Genomic DNA, 18,637 nt, shown 5'->3' on the forward strand with positions numbered 1-18,637 from the left:
TAAGTGCAGAGTCATCACCTGTGGCCAGTGGCTTCCTTCCTGGGTAGCACAGGGTTAATGGTTAAACGCTGCATCTCAGGTCACACAGCAGGTTAAGGAAAGCAGAAATGAGAGTGAGGGTTCCGAATTTCTCACGCCCTGTTCTTTGCATGCATCACCTGCTTCTCGAGTGTTCCTGCCTGCCTGGAGGCAGTATATTGTGGTGGTGAGGGGTGTGAACTGTGGCTTAGATTAGAGATTCACATCCCAGCAGTGCTGCTTTGTAGCCATGGGGCCTTGAGCAAGTTCCCTGTCTGCACTCCAGTTTTACATGTGTAAAATGGTGATGATAATGAGGCCTGCCACATAAGGTCGAGGTGAAGAGTAAATTCATTTTATTAATAAATTAGCTCCGTACAGCACCCAGCATATTCAAGCCCTCAGTAAATATTCAGGGGCTCCCCTTTTAAAGGAGTCCTGCCTGTGCTGTAACGGCTCATCTGCTACTGGAAGGAGGAGCTGCTTGGGCAGCTTTTGGGTTGACTAAGAGCTTATTCGATCAGCCCACTTCCCATGAGCTTGCACTTCCAGGGAGCAGGAGGGGGAATGGAGGTTGCTGCTGGAATGTTTGGATTTGAGGGTTTGGGGTTTTCCAGTGGAGCCAGACAAGGATGCAGCCACTCTGATAGCTTTTCACACAGCAAACGCTGGTTGGCCCCTACCAGGTGCCAGTCTTGTGCGAGATACCCTGGGGGACGCTGACAGTCAGCAGCATGATGTTTCCTCACTTAGCACGGTGCCAGGCGGACTTCCTGTTCCCGTGGGTACTGCATGATTTGTCGTCTCTGTGTCCTTGCTGACGTTTTATCCTCCCCTCAGTGCCTTTCCCTCTCCCAAATTTCCTCTTGTCCAAACCCACTTAAATGCCGCCTCCCCTGAGCCTCATTCCTTGCCCCTTGCCCCAGCCATCCTCCTTACCCCAAAAGCTGGAAACAGACACACTCCTTTCAGATTCCTGTAATGCTGTCTCTACCTCCCAGAGTCCCTTATGCACCCTCTGTCTTGAGGGGGCTGCCCCACTACACCAACATCCTCTGAAGGACTCTCATTGACCTCGAGATTCTTCCAGCACCTCCCTCACAACTGGCACGGGATGAACAAACTCATGAGAGAATGAATGAATGGAGTTAATCTTATCTCCCAGTTTAACTGAAAAGACAGAGACAGTGGCTTCTTCTGTAAACACCACAGCAGAACAAACGTCCATGCCGGCCTACTAAGTAATAGTTGTCAAAGGAGCATGTTCAAAAACACAGAGCCCTAGGCTGCCTCCCACAAGGATTGTTTCAGCAGGTCTGAGGTGGGGCCCAGCAAGCTGTATATTTTTTCATCTCTCTAAGAGATTCTACAACACAGACAGGCTTGGAGAGACCCAACTTGGACCATTTAACTAGTGAGAGGACTAACATGTACATATTTGTGATGCAGCTACAGGGCCCATGTGGACAAAGTACTGTGATTTCATTTCATAAGTACTCTTAGGTGTTAATTGTGTAAAGGAACTTCGGGTCCCATTTGGTTAAAATGTAGCTCTTATGAAAGGAAGTTGTAGGAAAGAAAGGGGGATGCCTGGAAGGGCCTTGGATTCCCTGGAAGACACTTGGACTGTGTTCAGGGAGCAGCATGGAACACCGCCACTGGGGGAATGGCATTATCGGGCCACATGAGAGCACGTGGCCAGGATATCTGCACCTTCACGCCATGTTCTTCTTCTCTGACAGGTCTCCCGTGATGGCCGGTGGACTGTTCGCCGTGGATCGGAAGTGGTTCTGGGAACTCGGCGGGTATGACCCAGGCTTGGAGATCTGGGGAGGGGAGCAGTATGAAATCTCCTTCAAGGTGAGCAGCTCTCCGGACGCCCCGTTCTTGGCACAGCCTCCTGAGTGCCTGTCCCAGTAGGTGTCTCAGCTTCTGCCTGAGCTTGGAAAGACTGGAGGCCTCAGAGTTCTGTAGCCCTTCTGCCCATCAGGTGAAGAAGACAGGGGCTCATGGGCCACTCTTTGTTGTGGGGTGGGGGGGTGTGGGAGGGAAGGGGAGTACTCTCCAGCTGCCAAAGGCTGGTCCTCACCACAGCTCTGACTGGCACTTGCCTTGTGTCTTCTTAAGGTGTTGGAATAAGGTCTTGCTTCTACTCAAGATGGCAGGTCTGAGATTGAGATGTCCAGCAAATAAGCAGTGGGCCAGAGAAGCTAGGAAGGCCAAATAGGATATGTAGGCCTAGAGAAGTCCTCTCGGTCACCCCAAGTTTTCCCTTTTGTACCTGTTGCTCTAGGAGTTTGACAAAGACCAGTGAGCATAAGCTCCAGTTGTAAAGTTACAAAGGCCTGGATTCAGATCCCAGCTCGGAGCTATCTGACTTCGGGCAAGTTAGATCACCCCCCTGAGCTTTCTTTCCTCATCTGAAATAAGGGAATCATAATACTACCTAGCTTACAGAGCTATCGTGAAGATTAAATGAGATCATGTCTAGAAAGTGCTTAGCATACAACCTGGGAACTTGACCAGCAATTAATAATTGGTAGAAATTGTTAAAGTTTCAGTGAGTAAATATTTACTGTAACCTACTTGACCAGCCTATGGGCTCTGGAAGCTTTCTGACAGTAGTGGTAAAGGAGTTATTAGTTAACTAATAACTAATTAAGCACCCAAACTTCCAAGGCTACATTCTCCACTTTATTTGTGGGAGTCTGTCTTGTTAAGTGAAAGCTTGGACCTTCTGAGGGGAGGGTTAGCTTGTCCCATGCCCTTGTGGCCTGTCAGAGTCAGCTTCTAACAGCTTAGACCCCTGGCTAAGGCATATCCCCAGCCCACAAGGGACAGATAGCACCATTAGTGATCTGACCCCTGTGAATACACAACTCTGATGCCCCCTCATCGGGCCTCAACTTTCAGTGCAAAGGACCATTGTCAGGCACAGTGAATTAAGGCTTTGGTATTGGTGCCAGAGTGCCACGATCAGATCCCAGCTCTGCCGTGTCCTGCCAGCTGTGTGATCTTGGGCAAGGAATCCTCACCTCACTGAGCCTTGGTTTCTACTTCCATAAAGTGGGTTTAATGAAACGTTAATCCTCACAGAGTTGTTGAGAGGATTAAGTGAGACCATGCTTATTAGGTGCTTCTTAATAAATTATCCTAAAGATTATTATCCATACATTAATATTATTATCTGCAACAGTGGTTGAGTAGTTCAGAACTGGAGAACATAAATTCTTGATTAGCCAAAAAAAAAAAAAACCTACAATTCTATTGATGTTATTTAGGTTTGAAAAGCAGTTTATATCCTTTTTTTCTTTTCTTTTTTTTGTTTTTTTTTTTTGAGACGGAGTTTCACTCTGCTGCCCAGGCTGGAGTGCAGTAGTGCGATCTTGGCTCACTGCAGCCTCCACCTCCTGGGTTCAAGTGATTCTCCTGCCTCAGCCTCCTGAGTAGCTGGGACTACAGGCACCCGCCACCACGCCCAGCTAATGTAGAGATAGGGTTTCGACATGTTGACCAGGCTGGTCTCGATCCCCTGACCTCAGGTGATCCACCCACCTCGGCCTTTCAAAGTGCTGGGATTACAGGTGTGAGCCACTGTGCCTGGCCAGTTTATATCTATTTTAACCACCAGAGTTCTGAAGTTGTCTCCCATAAGGAGACCAGCCCCCTAAATAAAATTAATATTCACATAAGGTTAATATTCAAAATATGTAACAACTGTGATGACACAAGCACATCCAGTCAGAACAGATACCAGCTATAAACAATGGTGCATCCACTCCAGCGTGTAACAAGTGAAGTTCAGTCCTGATCATAGCTAACAGGACAGTGTGCCAAGCCCTTCACACATGCTGACTTGTTTAATCCTCACAACAACCTTAGGAGAGTTGTATCATTATTATACCCGTTTCACCAGGAAGGCAAGCAAAGCTCAGACCAAGGCCTCGCACAGCCGGAAGAAGCAGAACTGGGGCCCAAACACAGGTCTGCTTGACTCCAAAGCCCACGCTCTGACCTGCTATTTTTGTTGTTGTTTAAATCATACCCAGACTGTTCTGAAAACCTGCCATGTTTTATGGACCTCTGCCTCACCCTTTCTGGGATTTTTTTTTTTTTTTTTTTGCCTCTTCTGGGATTATTCCTAATTTACTTGGATATTCTGCAATTTCTTAGTTAATGGAATTAATAACAATCTAAGTCGGAAGTGGCAAATAGGGCCAGGAATGGTGGCCGAGATGGGAGGATCTCTTGAGCCTAGGAGTTTGAGACCAGCCTGGACAACACAACACGACCCCATCTCATTAAAAAAAAGAAGGAAAGAAAGAGAGAGAGAGAAGGAGTGGGGAGGGAGAGAGGGAGGGGGAAAGGGAGAGAGAGAGACAGAGAGAGAGAGACACAGCAAATAGGTTTCTACTCCCTGCCAGGCCAACTCTGATCCATTGGTAGGGGCTGTCCCAGGTGGGTGTTGATATGCATTCTGAGGCTGCTTCCAAGCTTATCAGCAAAGAGTAGTCAGTGGGGGAGGGATCTTTTTGTGTTTCACTCACCGCCATATCCCAAGTACCTAAAGCCTGGTCCAACACAGAAAAGGCACTATGAGACCAATTTTTATGAGTCATAATTTTTATTATTGTATTAAATCTATTCTAAAATTATATTTATATGAATATCTTATAAATATTCTAAAAATATGTAAAATGTATAAAAGTCTAGTAGTTCTGATATAACACTGTCAGCCATAATTCTGGTTATCATTTTAAAATACTACATATAATAAAATAACTAAATTCAAGACCAGCCTGGCCAACATTGTGAAACCCCATCTTTACTAAAAATACAAAAATTAGCCAGGCGTGGTGGTACATGCCTGTAATTCCAGCTACTCAGGAGGTGGAGACAGGAGAATTGCTTGAAGCTGGGAGGCAGAGGTTGCAGTGAGCCGAGATCGTGCCACTGCACTCTAATCTGGGCAACAAAGCGAGACTTGTGTCAAAAAAAAAAAAAATCAAAAACCTTTATCAAATTTTAACTGGGATTATTCTATTTTTCTCACTTATTTAGAATTATTATTCTAAATTCTTCTATAAAGGCATTTACAATAAATTCTAGTCCAACATTGCTTTTCATAAAAAAGACTCCAATAAATATAAGTATAAAAAATAATGCAATTAAAAGTATACAAATATATATTCCAATTTTATTAAATATCATATTTTTTCCAATCTACAACAGACTTTATTACTATGAAGTCTGTATTACTGTATAGAATCTATAATATCCTGATAATAATCCTATTAAAATATTGTATTAAATACAAAAAAAGACACCATCAAAAACCCCCTGCATCCTACTAATGAGAACTAAATTCAGTCCAAAACATATTTTCCAAGAAAAGGCTAAAAAACACACTAGGTCTGATACAACTACAACTAAAAATTACCAACCTTCCTAAACAAGAGCCCTTCTAACTACAGATGGCAATCAACATTAATTCTTATCAACACAACCAAACAATTTAAGACCAAAAACTTCGTGAGACAAAGTGGCAAATGTAAGAGGCCATGTTTGCCCATTTCCCTTTGCTGGGAGAATTTCACAAAGCCCTTGACTCCGGGACGCTGTGCAGCTCTCTGGAAAAATGTTTTAAAGGCAAAACAGGATACAACGCATGGCCCCCCATGTCTCTCGCCTGAGTCACTACATTCCATCAAAGATAAATGACCCTAGTCCTCGCCTTTCTCTACTCATAAAATAACACCCGACAAGATTAGTGACTATGTTTCTGTAATCTATAACCAGATGTACTCTAACACCCAAACCTTGATGTAATTTTACACATACTAAATGTTCACCACTTATGTATAAACTAAAATACTATGCTGGAGGAGTCAGAGAACCTTTCTAAAAGCCTCCTCCCAGGCTACAGGCCTTGGTCTATAATCCTCAATAAGACTTCTAAATAAAACTAACTTTAATTCTTTAAAAGCTTCATTTTTTTTTTTTTTTTTTGCTTTAGTTGACAGCAGTTAACAAATATTGGCTGAATACTCCAACTAAGTGTGTCCCTGGCCAGAATCAGCCTCCAAGCTCCTAACTGGCTCCTTGCTCTAGAAGCCCCCTTCAGAAACCCCCTCCATGGAGAACAGTGAATGGAGAAAAATTTGCACAAAGGAATTTCTAAACCAGCCCAAAATGATTTCATTCTATGTGTTTCAAAGACCCATCTACTGATGCTCATCAGGCAATTATGGCAGAACAAATGGCATTTTTCTCCACAGTTATTTACAATAGACTTGGTAATGAAGCCATATTGGAAGTATCTCATCCGGGAGAGGGAAGGAGGCTGGCTTACATTTCCATTTGATCCAATTATGTCCGTCACTCTCCAGAGGAAATGAGACAGTGTAATGAGGAGGCTCCTGAGGTCCGGAAGGGAGACTTTTCTCCCTGGGCTTTCTCTCTCCTGGCTTGGAAAAGGAGAGTTCCTGGAGCCAGCAACAGCCCATCTGCCAGTGCACTGTCTCCCAGGACCCTGTGGAAAGACTGCCTGCAGGGCTGAGGGGAACAGGTGAGCCCATTCATCCCTGGCAGCGCCCTGCTGGAATGCAGGTGTTCTCTTTCAGCCAGAGCTGGCATTTACGAAGGACTGAATTCCCTCTGATTCATCTCTGCTAAGATCCGTTTTCTTGGTGACCAGAGAGAAGCCTGGTCTGAAAGGCATGAGTGGATTTTCAGAAATTAAGATCAATCAACACGTACCTTCAGGGCTGAGGGCTGAGGGCTGATTCCAGACCGGATTCTCTATCCTGATGAGAAAATCCCCAAAAAGTGTTCCAACAGCTCTGAAATTTCTAGAAAAGTCATTGACTTTCCCTTTCCCTCCCTCCTTCTCTGTCTGTCTCTCTCAGCAGAGCAAAGTTCTCACGTGGAAGTCAGAATCTTCCCAGTTCTAGTGGTTGGACAAGTCTTTAACCCCATAGCCTAGCCTCCAGCTAGGTTCATGAGCTGGCCCTACTGCTCTCTCCTTTCCCCTTTTCCTCTTATCCCATTGCATCAGTCTGGATTCTTGCTTACAGATAACCAAAACCCTAGTCAATCTGATTTAAGCAAAAACCAGAATTGATAGGCTCACATAACTGAAATTCCAGGGTAGACCCTAAGGCCGGGCTGGATGCAGGGACTCAGTCATCTCACTCAGGCTAGGTCTCTCTCAATGCCTAGTCCCTATTTCATCTGAGTTGGCTTCCCTCTGAGGTGGGCTTTTTCTCATGGAGATCCTCAGCAGCCCATGGGAGGAGGGTCTGTTTTTCCCATCATCTTATACAAGTCCCCAGGTTGAGTCTCATTGGCCTGCTGGCCCCATGCCCATCCCTGAACAATACTGCAATTGGTCACCTGCAGTCACATGCCCTGTGACTGCAGGAAGGTGGGGATGGGCTAGTTACCCAAAGGAAAGTTCAGGTGCTATGCCCAGAAGGGAGAATGGATGTGGGGCAGAGCAAACCATAGATGTCTACCTTACCCAGCCAGACAAGACTGCATGTAAGACCCAGGCTTATGGGCCAGCCCCTCTCTGCAGGCCCACACTGTACACTCCTGAAATGCCATTCCTTAGTCTGGCCAACCCTCATTCATCCTTCCAATCTCAGCTTATATAGATGGCTCCCCATGCTGCCTGGGAACCACCCCACATTGCACTCCCATCTCTGCATGCTCCCTGGAGGCAGGGAGGAGGTTTTGTCCACCTCTATATCCCCAGTCTCTGGCCCACATCAGTGTTTTCAGTAAGTGTTAGTGTGTTAGTGGCATCACTTCCAACTGATATACCTCCTTGGTACTACCCTTCCCAGACTTAGGAGGCCATCTTTGGACAATGGTGTATAGTGGGAAAGTGCTCAGCAAGGAGGCTCTCCTTCCATCCTAGGACCCTGGGCCAGTTGTTTCACCTCCGGTCCTCATACCCCAGACTGTGTTGATATGGTTTTCCTTCCTACCCCACAAGATAGGATCAAATGAGATGCTGTGTGGAAAGCCCTCTGACATACACAGATATGAGGGGTTGTTTGGATTAGGGGTGGAGGCAGCAGGATGAGCAGAAAGGAAACTGCACAGTGTCCCCAGGAGGCCATGGTTAGGATATCTCCAACTATGAGATACAGGAGACAGAAAGTATCCAACCAGGACAATGTGACCCAACTAAAGTGAGAAAAATGTAGGCTTTGGGGCAGTGTAAGTGGGTATATCTTCTGTGAATAGCAATTTGGCAAAATCCATTACATTTCAGAGCAAGCACATTCTTTGACCTGAAATTCCATGCCCAGGAGTTTATATAAGAGAGACAGTGATGAGCAAAGATTTATTTGCTGAAGTGTTACTTACCATAGCAGAAGATTGAAAATGACCCAAATGCACGTCCTTTGGGGATAAATAAGTTAGAGCATATCTAAACAAGAAGATATTACGTAAAATAAATTGGAGGTCTCCACACACACACAAAAAAAAAAACCATTTTTTTCAGACAGGATCTCACACTGTTGCCCAGGCTGGAGGGCAGTGACGTGATCAGAGCTCACTGCAGCTTCAACACTCCAGGGCTCAAGCAGTTGTCCCACTTCAGCCTCCCAAATAGCTGGGACTACAGGTCTACACCACCACTCCCAGCTAATTTTTTAATATTTTGTAATGACGGGGTCTCCATATGTTGCCCAGGCTGGTCTCAAACTCCTGGCCTCAAGCAGTCTTCCTGCTTCGGGCTCCCAAAATGCTGGCATTACAGGTATGAGCCACTGCACCCAGCCCATCTCACTTCTGAAAATGACTCACAGTGCCATGAACCCTTCATCCCTAGTGGCCTTTGGGGGTGGGAGGGCTTCAAAGTACAGCTGTCTCTTTGCACCTAATGTGTGTCTGTAACATTGAACTTGTTCATCATAAGTACGTATTACTTCTGTAACCAGGAAAAGTTACAAGAAGAAGGGGTCAGGCACAGTGGCTCATGCCTGTAATTCTCACATTTTGGGAGGTCGAGGCAGGAGTATTGCTTGAGCCCAAAAGTTCAAGACCAGCTTTGGGCAACACAGTGAGACCTCATCTCTAAAAAAAAATTCTTTTGATTAGCTGGGCATGGTGGTGTGCTGCGTGCCTGTAATCCCAGCTACTTGGAAGGCTAAGGTAGGAGGATTCCTTTAGCCTGGAGGTCAAGGCTGCAATAAGCCATGTTCATGACACTGCACTCCAGCCTGGGTGATAGAGTGAGAACTTGTCTCAAAGGAAAGAAAAAAAAAAGAAGAAAATGTTGGGTTCTCAGCACTTCCAGCCCACCCCTATCCATATACATTCCAGCACATTGTTTGGGCCATTTGCAAGCTCTGAGATGAGATTCTGCACAAGTCAGCAGTGCAGAGACTCCCAGGGAAGGCCTGAGGCCGCCAAGAGCAACTCTGCAGGGTCTGCTCCAAGAGGCAGAGGTGGGCCCCACCGTCCTTGGCAAAATGGAGATTGGTCTGAGGGTTCCATGAGGCAGGCTTGCAGGAGCAAGGGAGCGATAGAAAGCCATGTGAGGGGACGAGAGGGAGGACACCCTCCCCTGCAGAAGTCAGGAAGGTCTTTGAGCTTGTTCTGAGAGGAAAACCCATTCTCTGGGTAGAGGAATGAAGACTCAGAGGAGACTGGGGTTCGCTTTGTGTGATACTGATATGGTTACTGAAAGGCTAGCCCAGTCCCAGGCTACGTGAACAGACTTAAAAAAAAAAAATGATTTTTTTTTTTCCATAAAACTCAGTGTTATCAAGAAGACTAAGTGAAACAGGACGTGTGAAAAGAAGGCAGGACACACCCAGAAGCTGAGCAAGGGTGATATTGCAACCTGGCCCAGAGCAGTTAGGTGACTGGGCAGGGTCCCTCCGCCGGAAGGTGGTAGTGCCAAGGCTAAATCCCAGATGCCCTGGCTCCAAGCCCAGTGCTCATCTCATTCCGCCTGGTGGTAGGAGTAGAGAAAAGGTGTATCCAGTCTAAAGAGAGGCCCGTGTTCCAGGAAGGGCCCAGAGGTCAGGACCAGCCCTGAGAGGGGTTAAGTTGCCACACAGGAGGGAGAAATGATTGCCAAAGGCCAGCCCAAGCACCAGAAGGATATCCAGGGCCACCATCAGGCAACTATATGGCAATGCATTTCCCCATCCTTTTCCCTGCCGCTACCAGCACCCTCTGCCTCGGACAGCTGCAGCATGGCTGCCAGGAACCTGGTCCTCATTTCTTCCTTTCCCTGTGTTATCCAAGGATGATGGAAATATGCTCTGATACATGCAGCATTTTTGTCCTGGGGCCACATATGCCCAGCCTTTGCAAGAGCCGTCTGCTAGAAACAGGGAAGGCATTCTGCTCATGATTCTCGGCAAGTCATTTGAAATTCCATGAGTGTCCCTGCCTGTGGAGCCTGCTTCTCCCACCACTCCTCCAAGGAGACGGCTCAAAGGCCCGAGGGTCGCCTGTGTGTATGTTACTCCCTAACCAGCACACACCTACCTCATGGTGCCTTGGATTTTTCATCCCTAAAAGTGGTAATAAAATAACTTCTTCAAAAGTTTGTTGTAAGAACTAAATGGGATGATATGTATATTTGGCCTAGAGCTAACCAAAGAGGAGGCACTCAATAAGTGGCAGCTGTTCTGATCATAACCCTCAGGTAAGGAGGCAGAACAGCACAGTATTACACAGATGGGCTTCAGCATCAAACTGCCTGGGTTCTAGTGCAAATTCAATGAGCTAGCTGCTGTGTGACTTTGGGAAAGTGACTTAACCTCTCCTCTTTATATTATTTAGGGGATAGAATAATCTTTACTTCATAGTGCAGTTGTGAGCATGATATGAGCCAAAATATATTAAAAGCTTAGCTCAGTGCCTGGAACATAATAAATGTTCACTAAATGATAGCTGTTAATGTCAGCATGGTTGTGGTTATTGTGATCGGGCTGTGGTTGCAGGAAGACAAGAGTGGAAAGAGGATGGCAAGACAGGTCAAAAGGCCTTGGCTCTAGGCCCTGTTCTGGAACAAACTCTCTGTGAGATCTTGGACTCATCTGCCCTTTCTCCTGAACTTTTATTTCCCCATCTACAGAGGGGCACCAATAATCCCAAATTCACAGGGCTGTTAGGAAATATAGTGTGAACTGGCAGGCACAGTCACCTGAGACGCTGTCACCATTCCAGTATGCGGTGGCTCTCAAGGTGTGAACCCTGGACGAGCAGCATTAGCATCACCGGGGAACTTATTAGAAATGCAAATTATCAGGCTCCACCCCAGGCTGCTGAGTCAGAGGCTGCCGTGGAGCCCAGCCAGCTGTGTTTCAACATGCCCTGCAGGTGCTTCCGATGAGGCTCAAGGTTGAAAATCGCAGCTGTAATGAATAGGTGGGAGGTTGTGCAGAGAGGATGCTCAGGCGTGGGTGTGGAAGGACAGAGTAAATGGGCAGGTTGGTTGGCAGGTTGGCCAACAAGTTCCAATACCTTCACCCGGCTTTCAAGGCTCTATATCTTTGGTCCACCCTTGGCAGTTCGTTTCTGTTCCATTTTTTCCAGCATGGTTTTTAGAACAAACCTGACCAATGACCAGATCATGTATGAATGAATGAATGAATGAATAAATGAATTAGATAATTAATGTTTGTTTGGGGTTTCAACAGTCACAGAAAGAAAAATTCACAAGCCCCTGGGGCAGAAAAGTGAATGCATTGCAGCCAGTTGTCAGCAGCATCCACATAGGGAGTCCAGCAGGTATGGAGACGGTAGGAGGTGATAGATGGGAGCAGGTGGCAGAGGGCTTGATTGCAAGCCAAGGGTGACCCCTTTGTTCTGCAGACAATACAAGTGCTGTTAGGGATCTTTGAGGAAGACCATGATAGGGTGGGTCCAGACCTTAGGAAAACACAGTCTCTGTGGAACTCTCAGATCTGCCTAGTTCTGACCCAACCCCAGGTTCCATTTTGGGTTCTGCCATTTATGCACTGGGCAACCCTGGGGAAAGTGTTAAGTAAACCTCGGTTTCCTCATGTGTAAAGGGTGTGATCATGCCTCCCTCGCTGGGTTGCTATGAGATTGCTGTATTTCCAAATCTGAGTCAAAACCTAATGTAAAGTAACCATCTCGCCCTTGTTGGGGAAGTAACTAACTATAAACACTTAAGGATATTGTTGAGATAGTCCTATGTTTAATTTATTAATTTAGATGCACATATGCTTAAAACTGTATCATATAAAAATACTAGGCTGGGCGCGGTGGCTCACACCTGTAATTCCAGCATTTGGGGAGGCCAAGGAGGGTGGATCACTGGAGGTCAGGAGTTCGAGACCAGCCTGGCCAACATGGGGAAAACCTGTCTCTACTAAAAATACAAAAATCAGCTGGGCATGGTGGTGGGCACCTGTAATCCCAGCTACTCGGGAGGCTGAGGCAGGAGAATCACTTGAACCTGGGAGCCGGAGGTTGCAGTGAACCGAGATTGTGCCATTGTACTCCATCCTGGGCAACAGAGCAAGACTCTGTCTCAAAAATAAATACAGCTTAAATTTAGAAGTAAATTTAAAACTAAAGTTGTTCTTTTCTACTTTTTTTTTTTTTTTTACCAACCGCATCCAGTAAACATCCAAAACCAGCATGACTGAGGTTGTCCTTTCATGGTGGTGATACTTCTTGAAACAATATCTTGTTGAAAACAAACTAATACATTCAAAATAATATGAGTTTCTTTTCAGCGGGAAATTGTGTAGCATTCATGCAACGCCCTCCACCAGTAGCGATGGGCCACGTGCCCACAAGACACCATACGGATAGCTCACGGTGTCCTCTGAGCTTCTACATTACCTCATTTTAGCCTCACCACAACCCTAAGGAGGTAGGCACGGTAATTTTTCCCATTTTGCAGAGGAGGAAACTGAGGCTTTCAGACTTATAAAACTTGCTTAACAGCCTGCGTGGGACCTCAGTTCTAATTCCAGAACCAAGCTCCTAACCGCTACCCTATGTGCCTCCTAAGCACACAGTGAATGCTGAATGATTGGTGGCAATTATTAGTATAGTCTTTCCCCCAAATGCAACTGATTAGGGTTTGAACTTCATAGGGGTCCTCAGCTGAGATGCCAACGGCAAAAGCCGTGGCCAGCTGCCAGTCTTTTCCTTATCTCTGGGCAGGTCGGGTGCCGTGACATTCCTGGCTAGCTTCCAGGTAGCCATTTCCTCAACAGAGAGAAGCTCTGCCCCAGCCCCTGCCCTCTCGGGTTCCCCTCCATGGACGATCCCTTCCACTGCGCTCTCTTTCTGGGTCCCATTGTGTTTTCCCAATGCACATCACCACTCGTTTCTTTCCCCCTCAGTTTAGGAGATAAGAGCGGGTAATTGTCTTTTATAGGCACTGTAATGAAGCCTGTCATCACACAAAAGAAGTTTGCTAATAAAATAAATCAAAGCAGCAATGAAAATGAATGGGGAACAGGCTTTCACAATTAGATTTGTACTTGTCTAGAGGCATGGTGCTTCTATGAGAAGACTGCCACAGGGGCAGTGAAAGGGGCCTGGAAACAAGCTGGCAGGATATGTTTGGGAACTCCTGTGCTGGGAACTCCTGTGGTGGAGCAGCAAGGGACCCAGAGCAGACAGCTGCATCCCCCTACAGGGGTGGGAGTTGAAGGGACAGGGCAGGGAGAAAGCTGACAGCAACACAAGGAGAGGAACTGCAAAATGTCATCTCGGTGGCCTATATTTGTCTGCATCTCGAACAAGATGGGTTCCTGGTCAAAGATGATCCAGCTGCTGCCATCCCTGGAGCTCCCATTCTTTTTGCCCCCAGCTGGACTCTGCTCCTGCCTCTTGGGTGAGAGGACAGTGCTCTTGGGTGGCCAGGCCCCAAATGGTATACAGGGACCCTGCCCCACCCCACCTGCCCCATCAGAGTATGTCTGGGCTGGGGGTGGAGATAGCAGGAAGTAGTGGGGAACAAAGGACCTTTTAGGAGCCCGGTGGAAGAGCAGCCCTTCTAGAGCCCCTGAACTAATCAAGACAGGAAGCGCAATCCCCATGACCACATGGAGCAGTTCCAACTGAAAAGAGCAGTTTTGCACAGAATCTGGGTTGCAGATGTCCCCATTCCTGCCCCCTATTCCACAAATGAGAGAATATGGTAGCGAGATTCATAATAATATCATTCTCTTGGTCACTTGCAGGTTTTGCCACCGTTAGTTAAGAAAAAATACTTCCTCTCTTTGCACTTCAGTCTCTCCATTTGGGAAATCAGGCCATAGGGTGAAAAAACTTGATGTTGTTTGGCAGAGGGCAGGCGCTCTGTAATTTCAGGGTGGTGGTGTTTCTCGTCCTTCTGCAAGTAGAAATGACTAACATTCATCCGGTTCTCTAAGAGCCAGGTACCAAGCTAAGAGCTTTCCACACACTGTCTTGTGCCATCTCAACAGCCATCATCATCCCCACATCACAGTTGAGGAGAGTGAGGCTCCCAGGTTCAATGACCTGCAGGAGGTCACATAGCAGGCATTCGTGGTATGAGGATTGGTATGAGGGGAGTCAGGCTGCAGTGTCTGCAGGGTCTGTCTGGGTCTTGGATGGTCACTACTTCTGCTGTGAAGAAAGGGAGGAGCCTAAAGATACAAAGGACAAGTGACCTGGGCCATGAGCAGAACCACAGGGCCTGGGATCTGTGGCTAGCACCACCCCCCTAGCACGTCCTTGGAAGGAGAGTCCCCTCCTGTCTTGGGATCCTGTCTCTCCATGGCAGAGTTGAGAGTTGTTTGTCACAAGAGGGAGGTGAGCAAGCCAGGAGCATGACGGCGATGCTCTCTCTGGCCTCCTACATCTGTTCCACTTCACCCCAGACAAACCCAGCCAGGATCCAGCCCGAAAGAGATGGCAATGGTGCCTTCTGCCCAAGAAACAAGGAAACCTCGGGCTCCCTGCTCATGACTTATATTGTTGCTAGGATTACTGGAAGCAAAAAAGACAGTTCATCCCTGGAGCCAGTGACTGAAGAATGGATGACAAAATGAGGTCATCTTTCTCTCTAGTCAAGTCCCTATGCTCAAGACTGAATCAGTCTTGATTCACCTCCTCCTTCATGACCGAGTGCCTCTTACGGGCAGAGCACTGTGCTGGGCACTGGGGGTCCAATGGCAAATACAACAGACGAGACCCCTGCCAACACTGGCCCTGAGTCTGGCAGGGCACAGAGGGGTTGGTAAGGACTCTTAATGTTAAAAGTGACAGAAAGGCTGGGTGCAGTGGCTCATGCCTGTATTCCTAGCACTTTGGGAGGTCGAGGTGGGAGGATTGCTTGAGCCCAGGAGTTCAAGACCAGTGTGGGCAACACAGGGAGACCCCCATGTCTACAAAAAAAAAGATAGCCAGGTATGGTGGCACACACCTGTGGCCCCAGCTACTTGGGAGGCTGAGGCAGGAGGGTCACTTAAGCCCATGAGGTCAAGGCTTCAGTAAGCAGTGATTGTGATACTGTTCTCTAGCCTGTGTGACAGAGGGAGACCCTGTCTCGAAAAGAAATAAAAGTGACAAATCATCTTAAACTAGCCGTAGCCAAGAAAAGCCATGGCGGGGGTGGGGGTGAGGGGCTGTCTTCAACAGGACTGCTTCCAGGTGCTCAAACAGGTGTCTCTTTCCCTCTCTTGGGACTGCCCTGCCCGGTGCTTGCTGCATTCACAGACAGGCCCTCCCTTACTTTGTAGTGCAGAGGTGATCACTGGCAGCTGCAGTGTGTTGTCCACTTTGCTCTTCCCCCAGAGAAAGTGTGTGGCCATCACATCAAGCAGCAGCATGTGTGGCGACCATTAAATATACCCCATTACCCTGCCCTACAGCAGCTCCAGAGCCCAGGAGGTTGGGTGCTCCAGCTGGCCATCCTGGGTCACAGGCCCCAGGTGGAGCAGTTGGGAGGACAGTCCCCAATAGGGAGAAGGTGCACTGGACAGGCAAAAACAACAGATGCCCATTGCAGGGAGATTAGACCAGGGACATAATCCCGTGAATAATTAATATTGCACTTCTGGTAAAAGGCAATGAAGCAAGATGCTGTGTGTAGGTATAAAAGGGTGAGAAGCCCCTGAGGAGGTGGCTCTTAAGGGGACCTGAAGGATGAGTAGGAGGTAGCCAGGCAGAGGGAGGAGTCTGTGAGGTGAGTCAATGGGTGTGGTGAGCAAGAAGTGAGTGGAATGAGGTGAGGGTGGAGGGCTGCACGGGGCTCTTGGTCAGGCCAGAGGACATTCTGAAGTGATGGGCGTGGCCTGCACTGGGATGCTCTCAAAGGACCCAGGAGTGAAGCAGCTTCATCTGAACAGATGTCTGTCTTCCTGAGGGTAGTTCACATTCAGAGTCGGCCACCAGGGCATCCTGTGCTGGGCAGGGAAGCCATGGAGTAAACCCACTGACCAAACCCTCCAGACATCCCAGGAATCTGAGGCCATCCTGGATGCCTCAAGCCTCCCAACATATCAGGGTCACCCTGGTCCCTCAGGAACCTTCAGGCTGATGGCCAGCATGATTGGGGCCAAAGAAACCAGAGGTCACAGCAAAGAGAAGGATTTGGAAATTTATCATCCACCTGCATAAAGTTAGGTGCCTCTGCCAAGCAGAGCTGGACACACAGCCTCATTAGCTAATGCGAGTTTAATATGAAGACAAGGAAGCTGGATGCCGACCTGGTCAACTGCCCGGGAGACGTTCAGAAATAGAGCAGGGTAAGGTGTCCCACCTGCTCAGGGCCACTGCACCACCTGAAAGACAGAGGGCAGCCCAGCAGCGACCTGGGCAATACCCGCCAGGCAAAAGCATCACTTCCACATCAATCACTTTGTATAAAGGAAGAGTTATTGTTATGGGATGCTGGCACCTGATCAATATCTCCTGCTTTGAAAATAAACTTCTTGGTTTGGCCTTGACATTAATCTACCATCAGGAGCCCATTATCTCGAGACCAATGTTCTGTTCTATTGACTGGCTGGATTTTTTTTTCTCCCCCAAGATCAGAATATAATTGCATTTCTCCAGGCAGCACTTCCACTAATTGCAGCCCTGTGCACATCCCCTCTCGGGAGGGCCAGAGTATATCAGGGCTGGGGATGGAGACAGCAGGAAGTAGTGGGGGACAAAGGACCTTTTAGGAGCCAGGTGGAAGAGCAAGCCCTTCTAGAGCCCCTGAATTAATCAAGACATGAAGCCCAATCCCCACGACCTCATCGAGCAGTTCCAACTGAAAAGAGCACTTTTGCACAGAATCTGGTTTGCAGATGTCCCCATTCCTGCCCCCCATTCCACAAATGAGAGACTATGGTAGCGAGATTCATAATAATGTCCTGAATCCAGCTGTGTCCCCCCATCGCCTCAGCACCCCTCACCCAGGGTCAGGATGGCCTCATATCAGGACGACTGCAAGAGCCTCCTGGGCCTACTCTCCCCCAGGCCTGCCCCATCAGGCTGTTCTCCACCCCACAGGCAGAGTCATCTTTGTAAGACGTAAGTGGATTGTGTGTCTCCCTCACTGAAGACCTTTTGTGAAGACTCCTTGTTCTGCCCCGTGAGGCCCCTGCGGGAGCCCTGCCCGCCTCTCTGGCCTCCCCTCCCGTCCCTCTTCCCCTTTCTCCCTCTGCTCCTGCCCTGGCTTTCTTTTTGATTATGCCAAGCTTGGCCCTGCCCTGGTGCCTTTGCACTTGCTCTTCTCCCACCTGTTCCCTTGCCTTTACTTTCACCTTCTTGGTTCCACCTCAAACATCCCTTCCGAAGTGAGGCTTTCCCTGACTGGGGAGCATAAAGTAGCATCTCTCACATCCCATACAGCCCCACAACGAATCTATGCAATGGCCCTGCTCTGCCGTCGCCACCTGAAACCATCTCCCATGTTAGTTACCTATGCCAGGAAAAATTACCCCCAGAATCCATCTTAACACAATACACAGTTATGATGGCAGCGCTTCCCTAGGCCAGGGATTTGGGAGTGGCTTGGTTTGGTAGCTCCACCTTGGGTCTCGCATAGGAGAATAGTCAGGCCATGAGCCAGGGCCACAGTCATCTGCAGGCTTGACTGTGACCACCACCTCTGCTTCTCGGTGGCTCACTGACCTGGCTGGCAAATTAGTGCTGTGGGCAGGAGGCCTCAGCTCTCACCGCATGGACCTCTCCACAGCATGGCTGGGGTGTCCTCAAACATGGCAGCTGGCTCCTCCAAAGCCAGCGGTCCCACAGAGAAAGGTGGAAGCCACGGCATCTTTATGACCGTCATTTCTGCAGTATCCTGTGGGTTACACAGGTCAGTCCTCATGTGACTCACTGGGAGGCATCTACACAGGGGCACAAATGCGAGGAGGCAGGGATTGTGAGGCCACTTCGGAGGCTGGGGCCTCGGCTGACTGATTCACTGCTGTGTCCTGAGTATGCACCAGATCTTGTGCTAAACCCTTTTACACACAATATCTCATCTTCCAGTCCTGCCTCCTCTATTTCTTTACAGGAAACTGAGTCTCAGAGAAGTTAAGTACCTTAATCAAAGTCATAAAGTGGGTAAGTGGCTGAGCCAGGATTCAAACCCAGGCCTGCCAAGGAGGGTCTGTGTAGGCCAAAG

At 48.0% G+C, this 18,637-nt stretch overlaps 1 protein-coding gene across 2 annotated transcripts in view; it reads left to right on the forward strand.

Moving 5' to 3' along the window:
• GALNT10 (polypeptide N-acetylgalactosaminyltransferase 10) overlaps positions 1-18,637 on the forward strand; it is a 310,021-nt gene that overhangs the window by 273,648 nt on the left and 17,736 nt on the right. For both annotated transcript variants that reach the window (XM_063706890.1, XM_055387587.2), the window contains one exon: positions 1,761-1,878. In XM_063706890.1, the coding sequence (XP_063562960.1) occupies positions 1,761-1,878 (118 nt within the window). The remainder of the gene's footprint in view (positions 1-1,760; positions 1,879-18,637) is intronic.

Source organism: Gorilla gorilla, chromosome 4 (assembly GCF_029281585.2).
Source record: "Gorilla gorilla gorilla isolate KB3781 chromosome 4, NHGRI_mGorGor1-v2.1_pri, whole genome shotgun sequence".
Lineage (NCBI taxonomy): Eukaryota > Metazoa > Chordata > Mammalia > Primates > Hominidae > Gorilla > Gorilla gorilla.